This window comes from Daldinia loculata (assembly GCF_022478755.1).
Source record: "Daldinia loculata strain CBS 113971 unplaced genomic scaffold F4817scaffold_13, whole genome shotgun sequence".
Lineage (NCBI taxonomy): Eukaryota > Fungi > Ascomycota > Sordariomycetes > Xylariales > Hypoxylaceae > Daldinia > Daldinia loculata.
The window spans coordinates 266,803-284,811 of record NW_026054867.1 but is presented as its reverse complement, the minus strand read 5'-3'; the positions used below and the strand labels follow the sequence as shown (position 1 = coordinate 284,811).

Genomic DNA, 18,009 nt, shown 5'->3' with positions numbered 1-18,009 from the left:
ACGAAAGAATTGAAGTTGGGGAGATTGTACAGAGTAGTATGGAGTAGAGTGGTCATTGATAGAAGACGTCTGATAGAAATCGTATGAGAATAGATGTTTGCAAGTAAGACGTCGAAGCCTGGATATGACTTCCGCCCTCAATAGACTTTAAGAAAATAGACTTCAAGAAAATAGACTTCAAGAGCAATTGCACCTTTCTCTCTTTCCGTAAATACTTTGATAAGCGAGAGTGGGATGAGATCTATGTATAAAGCAGCTTCCCTAGTTACAGCCGCTTCCCTATGGTTTCGCAATCTTGTCCTGGAAAGACCGAGGGGACGCAGCTGTGTGACGTATGACACTAACAGACTTTCGCTTCTCATAGAAATATTCCTAGACTTAGAAAGACTACCTGTCTAGTATTTCCCCAGGTAGTTATATGTATATCCAAATTCCTTGGACCACCTGCAGTGACCTGCCACTCGCATAGTTCAGCAAGAAGAAAAAAAACTCTCGTTTCGACAATTCGTCCGATTCAAAAGTCACAAGGAATCAAAAATGGTTCCATTCACTCTCTTGAGCATCGTTACAGCTTCAGCTTTTGGCGTCGCGCTTGCGAGACCACCTGTCAAATTCCCGAGGTCGCCATTCCCTAATATCACAGCCGCCTTCGCGGCCGGTATTGAGTGCTTTCCATTCGAAGATCCGCATTGCTGCGTCGACAGGGCAGTCTGCCAGTGCATTAACGGTATGTTTCGAAGCCGCTACGAAGTTGACTTCTTAACTAACGTCAGAAGGAACATTCTTCGGCGTGAATGTGATACAAACCAATGCAAGCTCTTCGCTCTGCTTGCCCCCGGGAAATGTAACTTATGGACAGGATATGGGAAATATCCCCGGGTTCTGCTGCTAGACAGGGGTAAGCTCTGGCATGGTTCGAGGAACAAATAGTAAATGCTGTAATGTGAGGATGTCATTCTCGGAAAAGGATCGATAAAGGTTACTCGCCATCCTAGATTAGGACCTCTCACTCTTCTTGGAATCACTGTTATTTAGTTAGCTAAAATACCATATTTAAGCACCCCCTTTACGACAACACTACAAGAGGCTTCAAAGACAACACCGTGAATGATAAACACCGAGAAAATAGTGTTCACGCGAAAGTCCTTAGAATATTGCCTATATGTGAGTAACTTAAAATTCATACACATATAATACATGTATTATACACAGCAATCCTAGTTTCGGCCGTCTAAGGACCTTCGATATCAGAGAGCGTGACGTCACCTTTCCTGCGCAGAGCAACAAAATACAACTCAGGCGAGTCCTAAGCGACTTGTCAGCATAAAGAGCAAGGATATCTTGACCTTAGAGAACATACATTTCTTGACGAGTCCGGCTTCTCGCGATAGACCTTGTCGAACATTTTCCTGAGCTTCTTCTCCAGCTCCTTGTCTTCAGAACCCTGGTAAAATTTACAGACGAAATGACCGCCAGCTTTGAGCGTATCGCTTGCGAATTGTAGAGCTGCGTGGCAGAGGTCCTAGGGATCTCGGTGAATACTCGCTCACGAAAGGCACATGGTATATAATGCAGGGAATAATCTAAACTCACCATGCTACCTGCTTGGTCTCGGAAGCGATTACCACTCGTGTTCATCATCCTGTACGCGTGGGTTAACGTTTTGTTCGAAAATCCGGTGGTTTGTGCCCAAGGTTCTGACATGTCGCTTAGAACTACCTATTGATTGCAGAGTCAGTCTTACGGATTCAAATACAGAGTAGTAAGTACGCTCCGAGCAAACGGAGTAATGCGTACATCAACAAGTCTCTTGCCATCCTCGGAGGATAGTTCGTGATCTGATCCAAATGATTCGGCACGTTCGACATCGATATAGCTCGGCCTATCCATAAAAACACCATCGTCATCTACATCTTCCTCGTCGGGTTTGGATGGTCTCGCCTGGTGTGCATACTCGACGAGGTAGTCCTTTACAAGCTGTTGAATACTTGGAGAGAGGAAATTGCCTTGTATGGTTGACACGCCTTTAGGCGGCTGCGCCGGGATGATATCGATTCCAATCACACGCCCCTTTGGCTTTGTGCGCTCCACGGCGACCTAGACTCAATGAGCAACGAAGAGTAGTATAAAGATTTTTTTATAGCTTTCATACCTGAGACCAGCTACCTGGTGCATATCCCTATATTGTTTAGTATCCTAAGCTACCGGGCACTAAACTGGGTATACTTACTAGGTCGATTACTGTCTGTCCTCTTTTGAACAATTTATACTTTGAGTCCATCTAGGGAAACTCATGTGAGCTTTGATCAATAAACCTTGAGGTTGAGCCACCAACTCACACTAAGTAGTTTGAACGCGGCACGGCTCTTATACTCCTGAACTTTGGCCTGGCGTACGTAAAAGTCCTTCCCCTGTCGCTGTAACCATCTTGAGTTTGACGAGGACCATCGTATGCACTTGGACACGGGTTGCGCAAAGAGACTTGATACCCCAGAAGATTGAACAGCTACAGCTGCTAGGAGCCTTCCATTGCGAGGCGTCGCTATTCTTGCCAACACCTGCATTAACTCTATGGGTTTCAAGGAATAGCGATAATGCGCTATCCCATGTCTGGTTGGCGACGATAATTATTCCGTACTCCGGGGATAACCTCGAAGGATGGATGGATGCTGGGCTTGGATTTAACGTGGGCCAGGATTTAACGGTGCTAATTTGGAAAATTCGCGATCTACGGTATTCAATTATACGAAACCAAAAACGCGGATACGGGTTGGTGTGACATCAGTTACCTAGTTAACAGATGTATTCTCTTAACAGATATATACCTCTTTTTGCATGTACTGAATGGTGAAAGCAGATATTTCAAACCTTCATTACATATGAAGTTTTACAGATTTTATCTAGGCACCTAAATAATTGTATATAATCCAAGCCATCCGATTTGGACTGAGCTAAGTGAGTACCTAACGTATGGACATTCGTAGATTAACCCGCGACTTTCAGCTCGCTATCCCGAATTCTCCAGTGATGAGAACCACTAACATTTCAGCTTACAAAAAAAAACACACTGGGCAATAAGAAGGATTCCGAAAAGGACCCGAACTCCTGTATATAGTAGGGTTATCCACAAATATATGCAGTTGGCTGCTTGTCTACCTCTAAGTAACCCCGAAGTTTCGAAACTTCGGACTTCCTGGGTAGTTATATAATTGCAAGCCTACATCCATAGCTTCTTTATCATTATACTCTTCGTCTCTCTAGCATAACCTCATCATGATGCGAACAAACCTGTCTCCCCGCGGGCCTTCCAAGTCCGCCGTCCCCAAAACTCGGCGCCCATTCAACGGGCTCTTTGTGCTCGCCTTCGCGGGCCTATCCGTCCTATTCACATGGCTGATGCGCACGGAGACCCTCCTAAATGGCGTGCCTCTAAACTTCCAGGTCGTCCTAGAGAAGGGCCGTTTTGACAATGGCACCCCCGTCGAGACCCGCTACACGGGCATCAAGGTTGTCGACGAGATCGCCAAGTACCTCGTCATTGCGTTCCTCGAGGGCACCGCCCGCTGGGATGTCGGTGTGTATGCCCAGCAAGTGTATTTCTTACTAGAATGGTTTGCCGTCGTGTGTGTTTGGAGTGTGGAGGCTAGTCGTAGACGGAATGCTTGGAAGCCTATTAGTTTGTGAGTTGCTACCTATGGTTTCTTCTGCTCATTCCCCTTTGCTGTTTACTGCTGTTGATGTAAGTGATGTATCGGACTTTTACTAACGGAGACCGGGGTTAGTGTTGGGTTTACTGCGTTTATATACCAGCTCCTTGGCGCCGCCATAATCCCGTCTCTGTATTACTTAGGATACGTGGTGACGTCTCGACAAGATAGATACTACTTCCAGGGCAGAGAGTTGTCCGCTGGCCATGCGGCGTCGCTGCTCCCGGCTATGATCATTGGCTACCTTATCCCGACGATCGTCACGTACTACCCGTGGGGCGACGTCAAGACGGTGCAGTATCTGACGGCACTCTGGCAGCTTTCCCCTATTTTCGCCAGCGTGCTAGTCTCGGTTTTCTCTTTTCTGATACCTTCATCGCCAGCCTCAGTCGCCAAAAATAGTGATGTCAAGCACCTCAAGCGGGTGTACCTGATCGTCGGGCTTGTAACAACAATTGCGCACGTTGGCACGCTTTACGCCTGTCTCACGTCGGACGACCCGAGGCTTTCGCTCAGCTATGTGTTCCTGCCGAATAGAACTACCTGGAAAGACAGCATGGCCTTGGGACTGCACTACATCTTCCAGATCGACTGCTTGGGTGCGTTCGGCACCACGCTGTTCTGGTGCTGGCTTGCTGTTTACGATGTTCTGCGGATACTCGGCAAACCTACTACGATAGACTTAATCAAGACAGTACTAGGTATTGGATTTGTTACGATTGCAGCTGGCCCGGGTACTGCCATTATTGCAGTTTGGAACTGGAGGGAGGATAGACTCGTCATGATCGAGAGCGGCGTTAAGGGAACTTGGAAGAAGCCGAAGGCCGCGTAGATATGGGGTTATACCTATTTATGTCTTCTGAAAAATATATCGACCATGGTGTCGGATTTGTAAATCAAGTAGCTTCCTAATTATACGATTTATGTCGCTGTGTAATCGAGATTCACGAAAATAGATGTCACTACTCTCGATATAATGTTTCTCACAGAGAAGTGTAGAATACCTATTCTTAGAACAGGTATGTTCATATTGACCTAATGATGCAACCGTAAACCTATCCCTAGTCTTTCCCAAACGCCAAGCCATGATGCGAACAATTTATAACGCCGGAAAATGCAGACTTGATTCCCTCCCGTTGCCAGTTTGAAATTCCGTTACCCTAAACCTGGGGTCCGTACGTTATGCTAGGAAACTAGCACCGACACCTCTACGATCCCTCTTCAACGGTGAGAATGAAGTTGCACTGGCAAATGCACTTTTCTGCACACCGAGAACTGCTTTGTTTAGTGCCCTCTTTCCACCCAGCTGGACTTTGCTCGGCTTCCTAGCCGGCGGTGCCTCTCCCTCCTCCTCATCAAATAGCGTCTTGGTTGAGCCCAGGACCTTGCGCTTCTTCTTCTTCGGTAGATCGCCATTCATGCTGGATGACGTGCTCTCGTCCTGCGGGAAACTAAAATTGAACTTAACAGTTGTTGTCTTCTCTGCAGGCTCTACGGCATCGCGCTGGTTCTCTTGAGCCTTCTCATTAGGTTCTTCCACTACTTTCTCAAGGCTGCTCTTGGTCTTGACAGACTTCTTCGAAATAGGCTGTGCATTTTTCTTCGCGGATGGGGCTTCACCGAGAACCTTTTTAGGTCTACCACGAGACTTAGTACTTGGTTTTGGCTTCTCGCTTTCGGCAGGAGCTGGAGAGGTCGTTTCTTCCCGAGCCACCTCTGCCGCTGTACCTTCAGACACTACTGTTGTGGGTTCGGCAGCTTCGGGTTCAGTTGTAACGGCAACTGAAGCATTTGGCGTTCCTTCGTCAGTCTTAGGAGTATCTTCGATGATACTCTTGGTACGGTTTAAGAAGGGAGTAATGGAGAACATTGATTTCTCGCCTACCAGAGTGGGCTCTATGCCTCGCTTCTTGAACGCGCGTCGTCCTTTCGTGGTATCATCAGCTCCTGGTGTTTGGATTTCAATCTGGGTGAATTCATCCGCAGCCATGTCCTGGGCTTTTCTTTTACGGAAAGCCTGTGATCGCCCGTTAATTTTGGTGGTGTCATCTGAGATTGTAGGGGTAGGGCGTGGTTGTTGTGCCTTTCGTAGGTCCGCTTGACATTGCTTGAGCTGTTCCTGAGTCTCGCGTAGTTTCGTCTTGAATTTTTCAACTTTCTTTTCCAGCTGGTCGCTTCGCGCACTAGCTTCAGACACTAATTCCTGACTCTCTCGGCGAATCCTAGCGCTCTCTTTCCGTTGAGACTCGAGATTCGCCTCAAGTTCCTCAACTTGGGAGCGTAATTCATCCTCTACATCGCTCTTCGAGTTGTTCTTCTGTGTCCTTTTTGCCGCAAGTTTAGTAGTCTGCAGCTCTTCTTCCAGCCTTTCCCGATCGTCTTTCTCCTGCCTTAGTTGTCTCTGGACTTCCTGGAGTTTCTTTCGAAGGTCAGCTTCCAGCTCTCGAGTACTGTCTTGCTCCTGCAAGGAAATTTGATGCGTCCGTTTTTCTTGCTCAAGCTGATCTTCAAGTCGCTCGCGCTCCGCCTTCTCAGCAGTTAATTTTTTTTCTGTTTCGCGTAGCTTTTGGCGGAGCTCATCCTCAACCCGGTCGTTGCTTTCACGTTTCTGCAGTACTCTCTTGGTTGCCTTCTTTTCATTCGCAAGTTCAACCTCAAGAGTAGTAACTTGCCGCTCCAAAGTCAACTTCTCAGCCAGCGTTGCTTGCTGGTGATTTACTTGTGATCGGAGGTGTTCAATCTCGGGTTTTAAAACAGCTAACTCGCGACTTAGAGATAATTTCTCAGCGAGCACATTGGCGGAATCTTGGGTTGCATTATTCATTGCTTGAAGCTCGGCCTACATCGCAAGATTAGTACTGGATCAATTCATTATCAGAATTTGTGTATTTCTTTACCTTCAAGTTCGAGTACTCTCGTTCTTGCTTCCGTAATTGCTTTTCCTGCGAGCGAATTACGTCCATTTTAGCTTCAATCTGAGCACTCAGGTCATCGCATTGGGCCGAGAGTTTGGTGTTTGTATCGTTGTTATGAGCTATTTGATCACGCAATGTCGTGTTTTCGTCTCGTAGCAGTAGTATTCGGACCCTCAACCGACGAACATCCTCGTCTTTGACTAAGAGTTCGGCATTGCCATTGTTTATTTGGTGCTTCAACTCAAGGTCATGAAGTTGTTCTCGCTCCTAATTGAAACAATCAAAGTCAGCAACAGTCAGAACAAAAGTCGGATAATTAATAGGGTTGAAGACTGAGATATATTTGAAGCTGGGGTGGTAGAATACCTTGTCGGCGTCCATGTTTATTTTTGCCTCGCGGCCCATTGTAGCTTTGGTGAGCCTACCCATTCAGGTAGACGCGTTTTGGTCTTTAAAGAAAATCAAATTTGAAGAGTAGATTAAGTCAATGTTCTAGCAAGATCTAATCATTAATATCCTAGAGGATATATGTAGCACTGATGAGGGGTGTTCTATCTTGCATACGAAAGAGGAGGTGAGGTGACGGCACTACGTAGTGGAGGAGCAGAGGAGCAACGAACGTGTTTGGTAGGTAGGCAACCTTGAAAGTTTCGGAAGTCAACAAAGTGCTGAAATAGGCTTGGTGTAATCCGTATGGGTCTATGTCGGCCCGTGTGAGTTGTGGAGCTCATGTACATAGATACATTAGGTAGCTAAAAGAGCACCATTGAACCTTAGCCGAGTCATTGACATACGCGGCCCCTGCATTCAATTACCTAACTTGTCCTTATCGATTTGCAGTTGTTAGAAACAGCCCAGCGCATGTACATTAGGTAGGTACGTATCCAGCTCCAAACTCCAATTGAGGACACCTTTTTGAACTCCAAAGCTGTTGGCGACTTAGCGCATCTGGTAACGTCGCTATTATTCCTCATCGTCAAGTGTGCGTAAGCACGACATTCTCAAAATTAGACCGTCTCTCATTTATGAGGTCTTGTTCAGAATATCGTCAACATGCGCTGGCTATCTCTCCTCCTCTCGGTCACCCTTCCTTTCGGGTCGCTCGCTGCCAAGCAATCATCCTCAGCCGATCGATTCAGTGAATTCCATGCTAAAGCTCAAGCTTCCTCCCCATTGAAGCTTGCTGACTCGTCCTACAAAAAGCTCACATCAGTTCCGCGGGACTATTCGGTTGCCGTACTCTTGACTGCTTTAGATGCGCGCTTTGGTTGTCAGCTCTGCACAGACTTCCAACCCGAGTGGGAGGTGCTAGCAAAGAGTTGGACCAAGGGTGATAAAGATGGCGAATCTCGTTTGATTTTTGGTACCCTTGACTTCTCCAACGGAAGGGATACTTTCATATCTGTATGTGACCTTGCAATGACCATATGTAATTCCGGGGGCTAATCATTACACATATAGCTTGGCCTTCAATCAGCACCCGTGCTTCTCCTTTTCCAGCCCACGACTGGTCCACATGCTGTTCCTACTGTCGAAGCTATTCGCTATGATTTCACTGGGTAGGTAACTTTGCTGATATATGACCACTCCGTTCTAAGATGTTTACAGACCTCAAACTGCCGAGAAAGTTCATGAATGGCTTGCTCGCCATCTCCCTGATCGCCCTCACCCGCCGGTGAGCCGGCCAATTAATTACATCGGGTGGATCGTAACAATCGTCAGTAGCCTAGGCATTATTGGCGTTGTTTTCAAAGCTTGGCCGTATATATTGCCCGTCATTCAGAATCGAAACGTTTGGGCAGGCCTGAGCTTGATTGGCATTCTTATGTTCACCAGTGGTCACATGTTCAACCAGATTCGAAAGGTACCATACGTCGCCGGTGATGGACGTGGCGGCATCAACTACTTCGCTGCCGGATTCCAAAGCCAATATGGACTCGAGACACAAATTGTCGCTTTCATATGTAAGTATTACCGAATATATTGACTTGGCATTGCTGTCGACTTGCTAACGTAACCAGATGGTGTATTGTCTTTTGCTACAATCTCCCTAGCTGTCAAAGCACCGAGGACTCGAGACCCGAAGATCCAGCAACTTACGGTTGTTGTCTGGGGTGTTATTTTGGTCCTCATGTACAGCTTCCTGCTCTCTGTCTTTCGGGTTAAGAATGGCGGTTACCCCATCAAGCTTCCACCATTCATGTGAAGGTCCACGCAACAACACCTATGAAGAATGAGCAGGGGTTGTTGACTCAGTCTGACAGAAAAGGAGATGACCATTACCATGCATTATGAATCTGCCCGCCTAGTGTGTGTAAATTATGGGATTCGATAGGGAATCCTCAAAAGTTAAAGGCTCTAGACCGAAATGAAACGAACGAATACCTAGATAACGTTTATGCGATCACTGTGCTGCGTTTTAGACTAAAATTTCGGATGATCTCGTAGCCACTGCGCATTCTATATTGATGGGAACCCGTAGATTCCTCAACTTACCTTTTAAATGGGGAGGCTTGAGCTACTTAATTGCCAAGAGGACTCTTAAGGCTCAGCTCTATTCAGCTTATCTTCAACGTTAGCTACCAAAGACAAAGGCAATTAGTCTAAGTATATACACATAGCTGTTATTGCTGTAGCTCATTCCCATATTAAAATACACAAAATCTGTATAGTTATAAGTACCTATTTTACGGAATCATAGTTGGACAATGAGTAATTCGGTATCTTATGGATTGTGTAAGTCATTGATGCCTTAGGTAGTTTGAAGTTTAAGACTAAAGCAAGGCGAAACAGACGATACAGGCACGGTACAAATGACGAGTTTATTTAGGACATGTATTGGAATATTAAAGACGGGGTGGTCAGCTGCCTAATGCACCCCTTCAACCAGTAGATAGCATTCTAGTAAGTCACATTGCAGCTGGGGGATATCAGGGGGGGGGCATTGATACGTCGTGATTTAGCGCAATGGTGCTGTTATCGCGGTAATCGATAGTGAAATTGATAGGCATACTAAATAAAGCGGATCAAATGACACACTCTGCTGCGCGCTGCACCTCATCCTTGAAAGTGACTTAAAGTAAGTCTAGGTATTAGTGGCAGTACTGCTACATTAGGTACACCTTATGTCAGTGCTGCCAGGACATACACCATCCCCCTTCCCCATCAACTTCCACTCTACAACCCAGACCCAAACCAGATTAACAACAGCCACACCCTCAGCATATCTTTTTAGCTGCATCGTCGTTAGGACATGCTTCTCAAGAGTCATCATCATCCTAATAGATACAGTACCCTCATTCTTTCATCTAAGCATATCCCTATCTTATGGTTACTAGACCACGCCGTCAGTGCCGCCAACGATGAACTACCACCCCGCATCCCAAGTCGTGGGATATCGTGATACTCCATTTCAACACCCCCACACGCGATCTACGCGTCGGTGAAGGCCTCATCGGCTTCATCTTCTAGTATTAGCTCAGTTTTCGTAGTTCCGACATCGCCAACCCTATCAACATGGCATTCTTCAACTCCTTCTGGAGCTCTAACATGCCCAAGCGGCTGCTCCGATACACGCTATCGAAGCTAGATTACCTCGATACCGATGCCTTGGATATGGACAACCTAGACCTTGCCATGGGGAAGAACAACGTCTTCACATTGCAAAATGTCGGGATTAAGCTTCAGGCATGTCCCAATTTTCCATATCGTAACATTCTTAAAAGTTCTAATATATAGAACTAACATATCCGAATATAGAAATTAGAACAGTTACTACAGCTTCCACCGTCGTTTGAGATACAGAAAGCTAAAGTCCTATTGCTCCGAATCACCATACCTTCTGCTATATATGCGAATCCTATCACTGTCGAAATTGACGGCGTCGAGGTAAAGCTAAGGCTTACTTCCCGAGATGATAGCCTTAAAAAGGTGCCGAAAGGTGCTGCGCATAGAAAAAAGGGTTCTGCATCATCTGAGGAAGGTGATCCTGTCCCGCATGCTATCGACCTAGCACAGTCGTTCTTGGAGACGCAGCCATCGAAAGATAAGGCAGAACTTCAAGCTGCGCTCCAAGCCGAAACTCAGGATCTTGGTGCTTCTCTATTAAGTAGTGAGGATGGAAGTGACGAGGACTACTCGCTGGGAACTGGTCAACCTCTTTCCCTCCCCACATTCCTCGCGGATTTCCTGCAAGGTATACTTGATCGCCTACAGGTCTCTATTAAAGGTGTCGCCTTTCACCTGGACGTCGAAGTGCCACCTGAACCCAATACACCCGTTTCCGAATTAGTTACTTTCCAGCTAGCGATCGATGAAGTAAATGTAGAGGGGGTCACGACAGCAGCAGATGAGACTATGAAGGAGGGGCAGCCTAAAATTGCCTATAAGGAAGGAAAGCGATACGTGGGTTTAAATAAGATTCGAGCAAGCTTGATCTCCGAAGCGAACGTCTTTTCAACTCTGGCGCGATCGCCATCGATACCCTCCTCTCTCGCAACTGATTCACCGGCTGTCACTCAGCAGCAGAGTGTGTCCGAGGAATCTATTGTGAAGCCGATGGTTACATCAGAATTACACTCTAACGCTGAGGACTTTGAACACAGTGGGCATCGTCATCCACTTATGGATGCCGAAGACGCTTTCAATATACCGTATGACTTGAGTGGATCAAACGATGGACATGATGAAGAATCAGCATCTGCGCCATCAACACCGCGAGCTCTTGCGCCTCAAATCTTTCAAGAGGACGAGCCAAAGTCGATTTCTTCCATACATTCAGCTCGGTCATCTATTAATGCGCCACCAGACCATTGGTCTCCTTCGGCACGCATTGTGCAGTCTGAACCAGCCCTAGAGCATCGAGGGAAATGGGGCCAAGATTCCATCGAGTCGTCAGGAAGCACTGAAAACCGACCCCAGTATTCAGGTGAAAGTGATAGGATAGCTTCTTTAAGTGAAGACCTAGCCCAATCCCATCTATTCAGCCATGAGGAAGCTGAGAGCATGTATATGAGTGCCTTCTCCCAGGCTTCGTCTTCTCAAGTAGGCCAGGCTGCTCAAACTATGCCTGGCGGTTGGGATTCGGATTCCTCAAGCGCAGAAAACTCGCCGAACTTGAAGCGCAGGATCCGATCACCGCCTTCACATTCCCTAGAACCTACAATCGCCGCATCTCAACAGTCTCCCACAACCGGTCGCATCTCCCCGCCAAGCAAAGACTCATTAATAGAACCTGAGCTGGATCCTAACTCTATAGTCGACAACCTTGAGGACGCAAAACAGTCATATGACGACCCACACTACCACCCAGAGGCGGAAGATGCTCCAGCGGAGGAGGTCGCAACACCAAAAGGGCCAAGATTAATCAAAGAACTTGTTTCATTGAGTACCATCTCACTTTACATTCCTTCAAGTCATCAACATGTACAGGTAGCATATGCTGGCGAGGAACCGGTTTCCGGGGCGACTCGACGTCACCTCGACCGATCTATTTCTCCAAATCTCCCAGGAGCTTTCTCTATCTATTCAGGTGATCAGTCAACAGCGTCGATAGCCTCGACCATTGGCCTACAGCCCCCCAAAACACCCTTAGACAAAACGCTAGAGGTGATAATATCATCCTTAGACATACGTTCCGACCTTTCAACTGGGTTCTTGTTGTCCAAGGTAGTATCGCGGATACTTGCGGCTTTGAAAGAGCAGCCTCCAGCTCCCCCTTCTAAGCAGAAGGGAAAGGCTGAAAGCAAAATTGAGACGTCGCTCACGCCTGACATAAAAATTATCACAGAACAGATTACTGTACACTTCCTAGAGAATCTAGCCGGAGTCACAGATACCCCTGATCGATTGTTCAACCCTGACCCTGTTTCATTCAGCGCCGATGCTCTTCTTACTGTGGTTATCGAGAACTTGAACGTGGATCTTTCAGGCTCATCGACCTCAATTAAGACCTCAGTAGATGTAGGTAAGTTCAAGCTCGGGTATGGAAACGACGATATCATCTCCTTCGATCAACGCATACAAATGCGGGCCTCCGTGAATGATGCATTTCCTCCCGCCGGTGCCGATATATCCATTAAACTTAGTCAATCGCCAACAACGACAAAATGCGAGGTCACTACCCTGCCGCTTCATGTCAAAATAGACCTTCGGCGACTAGATGAGACGTTTAGTTGGTTCGGAGGCTTGAGTGGTTTCTTGAATATGAGTTCATCGATGACTTCAAGTTCTCCTCCTACTCCTCGGATTCCTGTAAAGCCGCCACCGAAAGCTCGTGGGGTAAGATTTGATGCGCCTATACGTCCAGACGACATATCCGCAAGCTCCGAGAATAAAATGAACATGAGACTGGGCGGTTTCCGTTTAGATATCGTCGGAAAGGAGTGTAGCGTATCCCTAGACACGAGCGCTATAAAGCTGGTTAGTCGAGAAGAAGGAATCGGTATTGGTATCTCCAAGATACACCTTGCAGGCCCATACATGAGACGTTCCATGGGCGACCCCCCTATCAATGCCGTGGTTACGAATACTCGCCTAGAGTATCTCATGACGCCAAAAGACAATGACCTAGAAAGACTCTTAGAGCTTATCATACCGTCCAAGTATAGATTCGACCAAAACGACGACGAAATCATGGTAGACACTCTACTTCGACAGAGGAGGAAAGGCGCTGTATTACGCGTCAATGTAGATGACATTGAAGTTAATGTCAGCAAGATCCAGCAACTCGAAGTATTACCTACGCTAGGTGAAGAGATTGCGCGGCTCTCTACCGTCGCTAAGTACTTACCCGAAGATGACCGGCCAGGTATACTCACTCTAGCTCTTGTCCGTAACCTAGATGTGACAGTGGATATTGATAGGAAGTTCGGCTCTATACAAGCTTCTCTAAAGGACGCGGAAATTGGCCATATTACTATCCCCTCTTTGATCGCTCTCGGGGTAGGCTCTATTTCAATCATCCGGAACCACTCCGAGGAATTAGTCGGCACAACCGTATCATCTTTTGATAAAGTAGGCCACGGACCTATCTTGACCATGAGGGTGATTGGGGATGAGATGGAGCCCGTTGTCAAGATCAGAATGCGGAATATCAATATCGAGTATCGCGTGCCAACCATTATGGATATCCTCGGCCTTGCTGAAGATACTACTCCGCAAGATTTTGAGGCAAGTCTGGCAGCTTCAGTAGCAAACTTAGGCGAACACGCACATGCAGCTATCACCGGAAAGCCACAAAACCGCTTGCCAGCTCCAAACGAGAGCAAGGGTAAAGATGGAAAGCCGACGAAAGTAGACTTCGTCTTCAGAGATTGTTTACTAGGCTTAAACCCACTCGGACTGAAGTCGAAGATGACGATTGTTTTAACCGATGCTCACTTTGAAGTCGCGTTGTCTAATGGGGATGATGCAAAAGCTCTAGGCCATCTAAATAAGGCATCTATTCTCCTTATCGATGACGTTTCGATACTAGAATCCAAGGACTCGGCATCGTCTACTCGACGACGTAGCTCAAACACCCCCTCTCCGCAAGTGGTAGAGTTATGCCAACGGGGATATGTTGATATTTGCTATATTTCTTCGGCAAAGATCGCGATTCAAGTCGGCACCAACCAGAAAGATGGAAATAAATGGATTGACGTTGAATTACGAGATGATCTTCTTGTCCTTGAGACATGTGCAGACTCTACCCAAACTCTAATTGCTCTTGCTAATGCACTTGCCCCTCCGACACCCCCCAGCAAAGAGATTAAATATAGAACAAAAGTTGTACCCGTCGAGGACCTACTCGCTTCTATATCTGCCGACGCGTTTGGTAAGGCCGAAGGCGACTATGATTTCGATAAAGACTTTGGATTAGCTCAAGAACTTGACGAAACTGATAGCGACTTTGGCCTTGGAGATTCCGGCCAATCAAGTCCCCTCGCTGTCGACTCGCGCTTTTATGATGAGTCTTCAGCTGAGGCCAAGCTTTTTGAGGCAACAGGCTCCATGATCTCGGATGGGATGGGAACACAAGATACAACCGACGGTGTTCTACTCACAAATTTCAGCAGCCAACAAGATATGATGGATGATGACGATGATCTGGTCATACATGAGAACTATTTTGGTTCAGGATCCGTGATACAAGGCACTGCTCACCGTTGGAACTCGGCAAGAAATGCATACGACGAAACCAACGATGAGAAGATTCAACGTAGCCCTCTATCCGTCCGTGTACGTGACGTCCATGTCATATGGAACCTCTTTGACGGCTATGATTGGAACCGTACCCGTGAAGTCATCTCAAAGGTTGTGCACAATATCGAGTCCACAGCAATCGAGAGGCAATCGCGTCACGATCGCGCTCGCGCGAGCACCGATATGGAGCTAATAGAAGAAGAAACTGAGATCGGAGACTTTTTATTCAACTCGATATACATAGGTATTCCTGCAAATCGAGATCCTCGGGAGCTCACACATGCTATCAATCAAGAGTTGAACGACGCCGCCACTGAGACCGAGTCAATTGCAACGACAGCGATGACTGCTACACCTAGCCGGCAGGGCAATGCTTATCGAAACAAAAGGAAGCTCAAACTTAATCGCAGCAAGCGACATAAGATCACCTTCGAGTTGAAAGGTATTAACTTAGACCTAGTCACGTTCCCCCCCGGTTCTGGTGAGACGCAGAGCTCAATCGATGTTCGAATCCGAGATCTTGATGTTTTTGACCTCGTGCCGACGTCGACCTGGAAGAAGTTCGCAACTTACGATCAAGATGCCGGAGAGCGAGAGATGGGTACCAGCATGGTTCACCTGGAAATATTGAACGTCAAACCAGTTGCAGATTTGGCGGCATCTGAAATTGTGCTGAAGGCTACAGTTCTACCACTTCGCCTCCATGTTGACCAGGATGCTTTAGATTTCATCACACGATTCTTCGAGTTTAAGGACGATTCTGCTCCAATTCACGCCTCGCCCAGCGATATTCCCTTTGTACAAAGAGCCGAGATAAACTCGATACCCTTGAATCTTGACTTTAAACCAAAACGTGTCGATTACGCAGGCCTACGATCGGGTCATACGACTGAATTCATGAATTTCCTAGTCTTAGATCAATCGCGGATGGTCTTAAGGCATACCATTATATACGGCGTTTTAGGGTTCGATAGACTCGGAAAGACGCTGAACGACATATGGATGCCTGATGTCAAAAGGACTCAGCTTCCCGGCGTGCTTGCCGGACTTGCGCCTGTCCGTTCTCTAGTCAACGTCGGAAGTGGATTTAAAGATCTCATCGAGGTACCAATCAGGGAGTACAAAAAAGACGGCAGGATAGTCCGCAGCATCAGCAAAGGTGCTATAGCATTTGCCAAGACAACAGGTACGGAGATAGTTAAACTCGGAGCCAAGTTGGCTGTTGGTACGCAGTATGCTCTACAAGGTGCAGAGGGTATGCTAGTCAAGCAGCCACAACCTCACCAGGTCGCGGGATGGGATGACGAAGAAACAGACACGGAAGAACCCAAACAGATTAGCCTCTATGCCGATCAGCCAACAGGGGTTCTTCAAGGAATGAGGGGCGCATATGCAAGTCTAAGACGCGATCTCAATATGACGAGGGATGCAATCATAGCAGTCCCCGCTGAGGTGATGGAGAGCCAAAGCGCTCAAGGAGCGGCTAAGGCCATTCTCAGACGAGCGCCAACGATCGTTTTTAGACCCCTCATCGGCTCAAGTAAGGCGATCGGACAGACTCTTATGGGAGCTACGAATGCATTGGACCCTCAGAATAGGAGAAGGGTAGAGGAGGTAAGCCTTACAATACCTAGTCGCTCATATGTTATCTTCTATGCTGACAAAGTTACAGAAATACAAACGGTGATGGTGGTTTTCTAGTTAATTGAGAACTAGCATTCTTTTTTTTTTGGCATGGAGTACGGATATATCACGGACCTCTTTTTCTGTCCCCTTCCTTACGCGCAAATATTGCATGGAAACGTCACGAATAATGCATCATAGACGGGCGGCCAAATTGATGTTGCACCTCTACGAGATTAAGTACCTAGCTAGACTGTTGTTAAATTACTCATTGCCCGGGCTATGATTGATAGGTTCTTTGGGAGTTAGCATAGCATTAGTACATTTACATTGGTAATCTACCTGTTCTGAGAATTATCTGTATGGGCTATTACTACTGCTGAGTATGTAGGCTAGTATGGATACTGGGCAGCATAGATAATTTAGGTTAAGTTAATATTACATCACCTCTATATATGTTTTCCGCTTTAAATACTCGTGAAGATAATAGCTATACGACCGACTTGTATCAGTCGTGAGCCTTGAACCACTTTTTGACCCTCCAAAAGAACCTGTACCTCAATGTCTCCTTGAGTAGGGTTGGCTTGAGGCTGAATCGACTAAAGCTGAATCGTACTCATGACCACTCTAGCTATTGGAACAAGGTTGTTGATGCTGGAACTGGCGAGATAGTAGGAGGCGCTCTTTGAAATATCCACGAGGAAAACCCATTTGCTAGTCCTGACACTTCAGAAGTCACCTGGTTCCCCAACGACGGGTCCCGTTCCTTCGCAGAGAAAGCACTTGTGAACTATAATAGACCCAAGTCTCAGAGAGCACAGAGGGAAGACTGTCAAACCTTGGGAGGAGAAATGAAGCTAGGATTTGTTTCTTATTGGATCTCTATAAGAGTAACATAAATAAAGAGTGTTAATTGAAGTAACCATCCGAAACCAGGCCCCGAATCATTAGCTCAAGTTTAACTACTCTCAACTCCCCTCGTGAAGTGTTCAAAAGAAGTTCACAGATCCAAGTTAAATATGCCCTATCTACATGGGATAATTGAGAAATCTAAGAGAAACATATGCAAGGGGTCGGGTGTTTCAGCTTGAAGAATTGAGGAATGGGAGTAAAAGATAGTGGCTAGGGGAAGGTATACCTATTAAGCGAGTTAAACAACCAACTAGAATATGCAAAAATACGAGAAATTTACGCTTAGATATGCTAATAATAAAAGTAAAGCAATATATACCTAATTAGTTTAATCAAGTCGCAATTAGTCTCTTATAATAATAAAAGTTTAATAATTTGCTACATCTTCCCTTTATATCATTTCAAAGTACAAAAAGCCCCCGACTACTTAATTAAACATAATCTAAACCTCCACCGTTTTTCATAATGCTAAAAATCTCGGTCAGTTATCAGCGCGCTTTAAGCAAGAAACAATAAGTTCCTTGCCTGAAAGTTCTTAGGCTGTGTTAGGCAAGAATTAGTCAAAATGTCAACGTCACCCAGCAAAGACCTTCGTAAGGACATTGATATCTCCCATTGGAAAAGCATTGGTTCGAACGTCCAACTGCTTGCTATCTACCTTTTTGTCG

The 18,009-nt window shown here is 46.4% G+C and overlaps 6 protein-coding genes across 6 annotated transcripts; 4 read left to right on the top strand and 2 right to left on the bottom strand.

Moving 5' to 3' along the window:
* Positions 1-537: 537 nt before the first annotated feature.
* F4817DRAFT_314086 (uncharacterized protein) lies at positions 538-892 on the top strand (the record flags this gene model as incomplete). The annotated part of the gene is made up of 2 exons (XM_049300348.1): positions 538-727; positions 777-892. 2 exons carry the CDS (start codon positions 538-540, stop codon positions 890-892), a joined length of 306 nt encoding a protein of 101 aa, XP_049160882.1.
* A 239-nt stretch (positions 893-1,131) lies between these two features.
* Positions 1,132-2,686, bottom strand: F4817DRAFT_331944 (23S ribosomal RNA methyltransferase). Its single transcript, XM_049302586.1, has 7 exons — positions 2,340-2,686; positions 2,231-2,281; positions 2,153-2,179; positions 1,798-2,097; positions 1,594-1,719; positions 1,361-1,522; positions 1,132-1,306 (listed from the first exon to the last, which is right to left on the bottom strand). Exons 1-7 carry the CDS (start codon positions 2,562-2,564, stop codon positions 1,232-1,234), a joined length of 966 nt encoding a protein of 321 aa, XP_049160881.1. The 5' UTR covers positions 2,565-2,686; the 3' UTR covers positions 1,132-1,231.
* A 198-nt stretch (positions 2,687-2,884) lies between these two features.
* On the top strand, positions 2,885-4,655 carry F4817DRAFT_42873 (uncharacterized protein). Its single transcript, XM_049307459.1, has 2 exons — positions 2,885-3,680; positions 3,783-4,655. Exons 1-2 carry the CDS (start codon positions 3,274-3,276, stop codon positions 4,537-4,539), a joined length of 1,164 nt encoding a protein of 387 aa, XP_049160880.1. The 5' UTR covers positions 2,885-3,273; the 3' UTR covers positions 4,540-4,655.
* A 1-nt stretch (position 4,656) lies between these two features.
* Positions 4,657-7,253, bottom strand: F4817DRAFT_42869 (uncharacterized protein). Its single transcript, XM_049307458.1, has 3 exons — positions 6,989-7,253; positions 6,605-6,889; positions 4,657-6,546 (listed from the first exon to the last, which is right to left on the bottom strand). Exons 1-3 carry the CDS (start codon positions 7,049-7,051, stop codon positions 4,888-4,890), a joined length of 2,007 nt encoding a protein of 668 aa, XP_049160879.1. The 5' UTR covers positions 7,052-7,253; the 3' UTR covers positions 4,657-4,887.
* A 65-nt stretch (positions 7,254-7,318) lies between these two features.
* On the top strand, positions 7,319-9,455 carry F4817DRAFT_331938 (uncharacterized protein). The gene is made up of 5 exons (XM_049302585.1): positions 7,319-7,494; positions 7,551-8,026; positions 8,084-8,181; positions 8,231-8,586; positions 8,644-9,455. Exons 2-5 carry the CDS (start codon positions 7,676-7,678, stop codon positions 8,826-8,828), a joined length of 990 nt encoding a protein of 329 aa, XP_049160878.1. The 5' UTR covers positions 7,319-7,494; positions 7,551-7,675; the 3' UTR covers positions 8,829-9,455.
* A 594-nt stretch (positions 9,456-10,049) lies between these two features.
* F4817DRAFT_42811 (uncharacterized protein) lies at positions 10,050-16,680 on the top strand. The gene is made up of 3 exons (XM_049307457.1): positions 10,050-10,309; positions 10,382-16,420; positions 16,479-16,680. The coding sequence occupies exons 1-3, from the start codon at positions 10,139-10,141 to the stop codon at positions 16,491-16,493; spliced, it is 6,225 nt and encodes a 2,074-aa protein (XP_049160877.1). The 5' UTR covers positions 10,050-10,138; the 3' UTR covers positions 16,494-16,680.
* Positions 16,681-18,009: the final 1,329 nt, after the last annotated feature.